Below are 9,621 nucleotides of genomic sequence, written 5' to 3' on the forward strand. Positions count from 1 at the left end.
TATGTGTACTCCAGAGGATGATGGCGAGTGTCTTCCTCAATTGCTCTCTGCCTTATTATCTGAGACAAGAGTCCTCACCAATCTTGAGCTAGTTGATTTGACTAAGCCTGACTATCCAGTGAGCTCCCAGCATGCTAGGTCCTCTTATGCCCAGTACTTGTGTTACAGCTATGAGCATCTCACCAGACATTTTTTTTAACATTGGTACTGAGATCAAACTCGATTCTCAGGCTTACACAGCAAGCACTTTACCAACTGAGCCATTTCCCCAACCCCTGCTGCTCAGTTCAACTTAGCTGTGATTATTATCGGAATACCAAGCTGGCGAAAGAAACTCCTGCACCTGCTGCCCCATCACATCCTGCCATCTGTTACGACATTGTTTGTTTGTTTGTTTGTTTGTTTGTTTTTCATGACAGGGTTTCTCTGTGTGGTCCTAGCTGTTCTGGAACTTTTTCTATGGACCAGACTGGCCTGGAACTCAGAGATCTGCCTGTCTTTACTGGGATTAAAGGTGTGTGCCACCACTGCCTGGCTGACATAATCTTTTTATAAAGTCCACAATCATCCTTGCTGCCTAAATATTAATAAGATCTTTCCAGTAAACACACATTTAAAAACTTCTCAGTGGTTGCTAGGTGACAAATACATCTCCTACATGCACACATACAGACACACACACACACACACATACATACACATACACACATATACACACAAAACTTACAGACACACACATACGCACATATACACACACATACACACATACACATGTACACACATACACACATACAGTCACACACACATATACACACAGACATACACATACACATACAGACACATACATACAGATACACACATACACATACACACATACACCCACATACATACACATACAGACACACACACATATACACACAGTCACACAATACACATACAGACACATACAGACATATATACACATACAGACACACATACACATACAGACACACATACACATACACATACACATACACATACAGACACACATACATACAGCTACACACATACACACACAGACACATATAGACACACATACATACAGATACACACATACACATACACCCACATACGCACACAGACACACACATATGCCCACATACACACACATAAAGACACACACAGAATCTTATTTATTTATAGTATCAAAACAACAACAGACAGAAACGATGAAATAACTTTTGCCAATAGGTATATTTTAAAAGAAAATCTTTGTCAGTGACCTTTTGAAATGTAATGATTAAATTTAGGGTACAGACCATCACTCCCTTTGGCTACCAGCAAGTGTCTAGTGACAAACATGGGCTGCATTATCTTCAAAGTCTATGTTAACCGTGCAGTAATGAGGATTATGTAACAAGCATTCAAGAGAGCCAAGGCCTCAGACTATGTGAACTTCAAGTGAAGTCACGACTCCATTACAAAGTCTGAAGCCAGCTGGACCTAAAGGTCTAGGAGCATTGTGGAGGAAACCATGGCAACCTGGAAGGCAGTGCTCAGAGCACAGGTCCTAACGCAGCCCTGTTAGCTGTGCGAGAGTGGACAGCCTGTGAAAACCTGCACTGGGAGGCGGCCTCAATTTTCTCTTCTAGTTTTACACCTCCTGATAGGCTTATTGTAAGCATCAAACATCGGCTTTCTTCAGTGTGCAATGAACTTTTTGTCAATTCAACTCCCATTTGTTGTATTCTCAGTTGCTCAAGATAATACAACGTAGCCCAACAGAGGCTCTTCTATTTTGTGGAGAAAGATCCCCAAGGGAAACCACAGGGCCCTTCTGCATGAGGCTGTGGCGCACGTACTCACGTTCAGCGATGGTAAGTGGAGGGTAGGTGAGGTAGAATCCTACCAGCTCAGCTGAGAGCTGGCTAAGGAGGCTGCTGGCCACGGTGCCGTTGAGGAACGAGCTCTGATTGCCCACCGCATACACCAGTGTGACAGCTTGGGAGGCATTGGATGTGCTCACGATCTGAATGACACAGGAGCAAAGGGGAAGGAGACAGGCCAAATAAGGTGAGGGTCTGTGTCATGGCGGCCGAGGAAGGGATGTTTCAACAGGAGTCGTGGGTGGCGATGGAAGGGCAGTGGGGAGACAGCAAGGAGGAAAAAAGAATAGCAAGTCATTGTTTACGGATGGCAGGAGCACGCCAGGCACTGGGCTATGGGCACCTCATGTCCATCTTGATCTAACCCTGGGAGGAGCATCCATGTCTGACTGCCTTTCACAAATGAGGAAGCCAGGGCCTAGAGTTACAGGGATTTGCCTAAGGTCATTAGGCTTATCCATAACTAGTGGCTTTAATAGGTTTGGCCCCTATAGACTCATGTTTGAATGTTTGGCCCATGAGGAGTGACACTATTAGGAGGGGTGGCCTTGTTGGAATAGGTGTGGCCTTGTTAAAGAAGGCCACTTGTCACTGTGCGGGTGGGCTTGAGGTCTCCTGTGCTTAAGTTCCACCCAGTGTGGAATTACACTCCCTTTGGATCAAGATGTAGAACTCTTGGCTCCTCCAGCACCAAGTCTGCCAGCACACTGCCATGCTTCCCACCATGGTGATAATAGACTGAACCTCTGAAACTGTAAGCCAGCCCCAATTAAATGTTTTCTTTTATAAGAGTTGCCTTGGTAACAGTGTCTCTTTACAATAAATCCCAAACTAAGACAATAACAGTCAGGATTTGAACCCAAGTAGTCTTGGTTTTCAGCTTTTAACTACTTGTGTGTCTCAAATGGCTTACAATTCTGGAAGCATAAAGTTGAGCATACAGGTATCAACGGAGAGCCCAACTGTCAAATGTTCTGGGATCTTTCATATCAAAAGGAATGTGCACCTGGTGTTTTGAGCAGGGTGAATACGGGCATAACAGGAATTCAGAAATACAAGATAAATCCTTTATAGAGCAGTTGCTTTGTTTTGTCAACCAGTGATTGGTGTAGATTATGAGGAGAAATGTTCCATAAGATAGCATGGGTTTCTTCTCATGCTCATCTTATTTCGTTTTTTTAGCTGCTGGGGGCGGGAATGAGGTTTTCTGGGTCAATGTATGGATAAAAATATCTCAAATATTGAAAACCATGAGCAGGCGACAAACCACTGCTCGGCAGGGAGCTTCTGCTGGTTTGTGTGCAGTGTTTGTCCTTTCTCTCCAGATCTCCTTGCCACTGCCCTGTATGTCACAGAGGGCATCCTGTAGGCCAGCCCTCAAGGATTACACAATGGTTTCTTTGTCCAGTGGTGTTAGCTAAAGGGGGCTGAGTGGGCATGGGAGAGAAGAAGGGAAGTCAGAATATAGATGCTAGGCCACCCTCCCTGGGGGCACTAGGATCCAGGTATAGCCTGGGTACCGTACTGTCCCTGCCTGCACATTCGGCTGAGGCATGTTACAGAATTCTCAAGGTCCATTTGAGCACCGTCTTGCCTACCTGGCTTATTGAGACATCATCTCTGAAGCTCTGCTAAGTCCTGACGTTGGGAAAGCTGCTCAGAGCAGCTTCTCCACTTCGCTGTCTACTGTCACCACATGAGGCAGTTGTCTCTCAATTCTCCAACCAAGAGCCACAGTCCCTTGATTAATGGCAACCCAGCTCTTATTCTCCTCCAGAAAGTAGTTCTGGAATGTGTTTTGGCCACAGGTATTCAGACCTCTGTCCCAAGTGCTTAGAAGAAGAGTTCTTTCTGACAATTCAAAAGAGTTCACTAGGGACTAGAGAGATGGCTCAGTGGTTAGGAGCTAAAGGCACTTGCTGCTCATTCAGAGGACCCGAGTTTGACCCTCAGCACCCAGACCAGGTGGCTCACAACCACCTGTAACTCTTGTCTCAGAGAATTCAGTGCCCTCTTCTGGGTTTCTAGGGTACCCACATGCACATACACACAAACATGTACACACATATACGCACCACATAAATAAATAATAAAAATAAATCTTAGTAAGACCTTTTAATCTTTATCTCTATTGTGAATATTTTATGAATACTTGTCACCTCTTAATAGCACTAAATCTCCCTAGACTATCAAGGAACCCATAAAGCTGGTAATATATAAATAAATATGTATGTATGCATATATATGCATGTGTGCATATATAAAATTATCTACATAATACATAATATATCCTATATTTAATCAGGTAAGTTATACCTTTTTGTTGTTTTATATACATATAAATATATGATCACATAATTTAATATTTTAATCATTTTAAGCACATATTTCATCAGCATTAAGTAGATTTGCATTCTTTGCAAACGATCAGTAATACCCATCTTTAGAACTCTCTAACTGCCCCCAACTGTTACCCATTGAACAACCCCCAGCTTCTCTGTCCTTTTATTCCTAGGTTGCTCTTGTACCTAAGATCACTGTTCTACAACTCTGGGTATCTGGCAGATAAGAAATCCTTCTATAGTTTCCCTTCTGTGACTGGCTTACTTCACTTAGCACAATGACTTCAATGCCACCCTGCTGCAGTAGGCACCAGGATGGCCTTCCTGTTTGAAGGCTTAACAACACTCTGCCACATGTGTAGACATACACATATGTTTTCATGCACCCATTGATAGGCACGTGGTTTGCTTTTGGCCATCCTGACCATGGTACAGATACCTATTTTGTTCCTAGTTCCCATTTTCCATTCTTTTTGATATGCAGAGGGACATGGAACTGCTGGGTGACATTATAACTGTATGTTTCCATTGCTCAGGAACCATAGTCCTGTTTTCCACAGTGGCTATCCATCTCACATGCCTCTAGCTGTACACAAGAAAGTGTGACACAAAATTCATTCTTGTCAAGATTGCTTTTGTTGTTCAAGGTATTTGGGGGCTCTATTTGAACTTCAGGATAGATTTCTTGGTTTTGAAAATCTTTATTAAAAGGTGTGTGTGTGTGTGTGTGTGTGTGTGTGTGTGTGTGTGTGTGTGTGTGTGTAGCAGTATATACAGGTGCCACAGAGGTCAGAACGGTGCATCAGAACCCCTGGAGCAGGAGTTCCAGGTGGCTGTGAGCTGCCAGTTGTGGGCACTGGGAACTGAACTTAGGTCTTCTGTAAGAGCAGCAAGCATTCTCTCTAGTCCCTGCCCCTCCCTTCTTGGTTTTCTGAGACAGGACTATGTACCTTGGCTGGTCTTGAACTTGCTATACAAGCAACACTGCCCTTGCATTTACAGCAATCCTCCTGTCTCTGACTCTAGAATGGGATTTTAGTTAAATATCAGATTCAATCCACAATTCCCATTGGGGAATATTGAGCTCTTTATAGCTTAAGATCTTTCAAGCACTAAACACAGCTCCGTTCCCATGCCTTCGTATCTTCTGTAGTAAACTCGGTCACACCTTTCTATAAAACCTCTCACCTCATCTCTTCACGCTCTCATTCTGATTCATTAGCTCATTAGACCATAGTTCATTGCCACCATCTTTCTCCTTCTATGACAGTAGCACCATGGTCCCTAGGAAGTCACCTCCCTTCTCCATTTTGTCCATGGGCTTTGGGTACAGCTGCCCCTCGTCATGTTTCACGAGTGGGCATCTGTGCCAGACCATGTTGACCAGGATATCTCATCTCCTTGGCCACAGTTACCAATCCAGAAGTGGCCAGTGAGAGCCAGTCCCACTGGTGGGACTGCACCGTGAAGACACCAATAAACAAACAAACAAAAAAAATAAAAATTTTAAAGGCTCTTGGGTTTCATAAGACCATCAGCAACAAGAATAAAACAAATCCAGAAGCACCAAGGATCACTCAGCACAGGTAAGAGGTGTGCAGAGGTTGGAGAGACAACTCGGTAGTGAAGAGCACTTGCCGGTCTTCCAGATAACCTGGGTTCGTTTCCCAAGCACCCATATGGCATCTTTCGGCCACCTGTACCCAAATCGTAGAAGATCAGAGAACGTTGTCTGGTCTCCACGGGCACTTTATGCATGTGATACACAGACATACATACAGTAGACAAAGTATACATGCAGTAAAATAGAAACAAATAAATCTTAAAAGGAGAAGGAAGAAGAGGAAGGGGTCTGGAGAAAGTCAAGCCAAAAGATGAACAGAGAACTTCCTGAAGACAATGTTGATGCTGCTGGATCCAGGTGTGTCTCCAGCCAATAAGCTGTGACCTTCTCAGTGGAGGGAGGCCAGTACAGCCTCTTTGTGCTTATTTCTCATAGTTTGGATTCTGTTACAACCTTCATGGAGTCAACTATAAGCTAGCCCCTAATGCTATGGGCTTTTTTAAAAGTCACTTTTCCAATGACTCTTCTATTTACACCCTTTTATTCCACAGAGTATTCAAAGCACCATACAAATTGTATTTGATATAATGAAATGTAAAAGTGTTCCAAAAACATCAATTTGGAAGTCATAGTATCATGATCCCAGGAAGATGGTTAATGTGAAGTTATCTGTGACAGTATAGGGACCAAGAAAGGAATGTTAAATCCAGTGACATTACTTCACAATGGCCAAGGCCAATCGTGAAATGGAATTGATAAAATAATTCATTCCATTAATTCTGAAGGCTCCCAACATGTTGGAGAGCATTTTAAATCTAGTTAGGTGCAATGGTCAAGTCACCTGTTCTAGTCTTTTCTAAGGAAGCTTTGTTCCTTACATTTCATCTAATGACCCATAACCAGCTCAAAACAGGCTGAAGGCCAAGGGCAACTTATTTATCTTTGTGTCTGAACTCCCAGCATCTAATAAACAGCATGCACTCAAGAAATCTCTTAAAGTGTATTCTGCACCAGTCACCACCTAGGTTCACATACCTGCCAAGACCAGAGCTTCAACTCTGAAGAAAGCGATTTCCCACAAGAGCTGAGTCACACTGTTTACATGAATCTTAAATCTGTGACACACTGTTAGATCTTAGACTAATAAGAACCAAGTCTTGAGATCCTAGCCGCCGAGTCATACTGATATCCTCCCCATCTACTTTGCCTGAGCAGGGACAAGGAAAGCTGCTCCTGCGAATTAGATTATGTGCTTGCCACATGTATTGGCTTTGCTGATAATTTACTTATGCTAAATGTCAGATTCAAAAGCCCCCGGTCTAACTGCAAAGGCTTTAGAGTTCAGCAGTCAAAACAGACACAGAGTAGTGGCATTAATTAGAGAATCTGGGGGCTGGATGAATATTATTAAGAAGTGTCTGTCCTTACTGAGATCTTAACCACACACACACACACACACACACACACACACACACACACAAATGTGTCTGAGAAAGGCTTTTGATGGTGTTCACACTGTTAGCCAAGAGATGGATTTCCCTGGGAAAGTTTTGCATACTTGCCAAGGGCTCAGGGACACCCTTTCTACACTGTGTTAATGCTGGTACAGTATGGTAGATGAGAACACAGAGTTTGTGCTCACATCTTTGCTTCATCCTTTCCCAACCACGTGACCTGGGAGTGTCATAATTCTTCCCTCAATTCTTGCCTGAACAAGATGGAGATGACACCTCAGAGGATGTCTGATCATTACACAGAAGAATATTTGTCAAATACTGAGCTGAGAGTGAGCCCACACTATAAAAGGCGTGGGTGTCTTTCATGGGTGATTCTGTTTGCATGTGATGATCATTATTTTTGTGTTGAAATTTGGAACTAGCCTAATGAAAACCACACAACAGTTAATCACAGAAAATCACAATGGAGTTGGCGATTTAAAATCAATCCACAGGCCCCAAGATGACTCAGCAGATGAAGGGGCCTGCCACCAAGCCTGGCAGCCTGAGCTTGGTTGCTGGAACCCACATGTTGGAAGGAGAGAGCTCATTCTCTATCCTCTGAACTCCATATTTGCACTATAGCATGTGCTACACACACACACACACACACACACACACACACACACACACACACACACACTGATCCTTCTTATAAGGAATACTCAGGCTTAATTAGAAAGACTGGAGGAAGTATTACATATAAAAACCAAATATTCATCCCTGAATTGTAGTAGATGCATAGTGACATGGAATGCTACCTGCCATAGCTAGATCTCAGCCACCCTCGCCAATGCCACGACTATCTATGTCACCTGCCCAAATGTTACATTTGCATATGACAGTTTAGATGGTGGGGACCCATCTCATTTCTGGCCAATATATGCACTATGGCTGTCTGCACTTGCAGCCTGATGCCCCTGCTCCCTACCTGAACTGTCAGGTTGCTCCTGGTGCTGAGGACCTTCCTCTCTGCATCCTGGAATGCCTTCTGCAGCCTCTGCTCCATTGTCTGGGCAAACCTGCAGGACTGGATGTTGTCCGACTGGCTTACAAACTGCAGCACTGAAGAAGAACCATGGGTCAGCACTTGCCAATGCGCTCTCTTAGTTCTTCAAATTTAATAGCAGCCAATATAAAAAACAGCATGATTTTTGGGTGACAGAAATTAGGCAAGTAAACAGAAAGACCAGACAAGCTTTAATTATACTTTGAAAGTGCCCCTTAAGATAATTTATTACACAAAAGAATTAAAGGCATGGTTGAACCCAAGGCTCTCCCCAGCACACAGGATATCATGACTTTATCCCATGAGACTTTGCAGACATCTGCTCAAAGATGACAGTGCCATCTATTTCTGTAGATGGTGACCATCAATTGTCCTCCATCACTAAGCTGACAGTTCCCATTGCAGTGGATTCTCCACTCTTGTGGTTTACAAACTTTGCAAGTCAGAAATCACAAGGGGAATTGAGAGAAAGATGTCAAAGCCTTTGTTGGGAGACCCCTTCAATAACAACCAAGACCTGACTATAGGTTTCACAGGCACTCAAATCTTAGTAGTAGCCACTGATAGGACATGGGGGGCATGGTGTTCTGTGCTGTGATACACTAAGCATGTGGACTGGGAAGAAAAGCCTCTATGGGGAACGTATCTATGAAAGCTAGGATTACAGCCGTCAGGCAGGAGGCTTGGACCTCTGATGAATAGGGAGTTTGAAGGTGTAAGGACTACAGAAATGGAGAAGCCACCAGCAGAGGTCTGCTTGTCTGGTCCTGGAATGAGGGGACCTTTTCCTTTGGGTGACTTGCCTGTCTTCAGCTGGAAGGCGCCTGCAGGCGGGGGCTTCCACGGGGAGGCCAGCACCGCCACAGACTGTAAGTTGGGAGTGTGCTGCTTCAGATCGGCAGTGACATTGCTGACTCCATACACGCCCAGCACGTCCATCACCACAGCCGGCAAATACACCAGCCTCCCTCTGGTAGCATAATAGCCAACTGTGACATTATGAGAATATTCCAGAATGTCCACCTACAAAACAAATGGACACCCCCCCCCCAGAACTCATTTATTTCCACCGTATTTTAGGTTCTTCTCTGTGTTCTCAGAGCCACAGCTGTTACTTAGGAAGACTAGACGTTCCCATTGCTCAAATATCCTAACGACCCCATGAGGTGCACGTATGAGTTCCAAAGTATCACAACACAAGAAAATAAAACTCATGTTGGGGGACTGTGCATTCATTCAGATGCTGATTTCTATGTGAAGATTGTTTTCCATCACCTCTGATTGGTCAATAATGTGATGAGATAGCTGGACAGGAGAGTAAATTAGGGAAGGATTTGTAGGGGGG

At 43.9% G+C, this 9,621-nt stretch overlaps 1 protein-coding gene across 5 annotated transcripts in view; it reads right to left on the reverse strand.

The window, feature by feature from the left end:
* The window catches only part of Kiaa1549l (KIAA1549 like), a 274,999-nt gene that overhangs the window by 99,219 nt on the left and 166,159 nt on the right, over positions 1 to 9,621 (reverse strand). For all 5 annotated transcript variants that reach the window (XM_029536392.1, XM_021192931.2, XM_029536391.1 and 2 more), the window contains 3 exons: positions 9,080 to 9,299; positions 8,199 to 8,332; positions 1,846 to 2,008 (listed from right to left, as the gene is read on the reverse strand). In XM_029536392.1, coding sequence (XP_029392252.1) covers positions 1,846 to 2,008; positions 8,199 to 8,332; positions 9,080 to 9,299 — 517 coding nt within the window. The remainder of the gene's footprint in view (positions 1 to 1,845; positions 2,009 to 8,198; positions 8,333 to 9,079; positions 9,300 to 9,621) is intronic.

This window comes from Mus pahari, chromosome 3, assembly GCF_900095145.1.
Source record: "Mus pahari chromosome 3, PAHARI_EIJ_v1.1, whole genome shotgun sequence".
Taxonomy (NCBI): domain Eukaryota; kingdom Metazoa; phylum Chordata; class Mammalia; order Rodentia; family Muridae; genus Mus; species Mus pahari.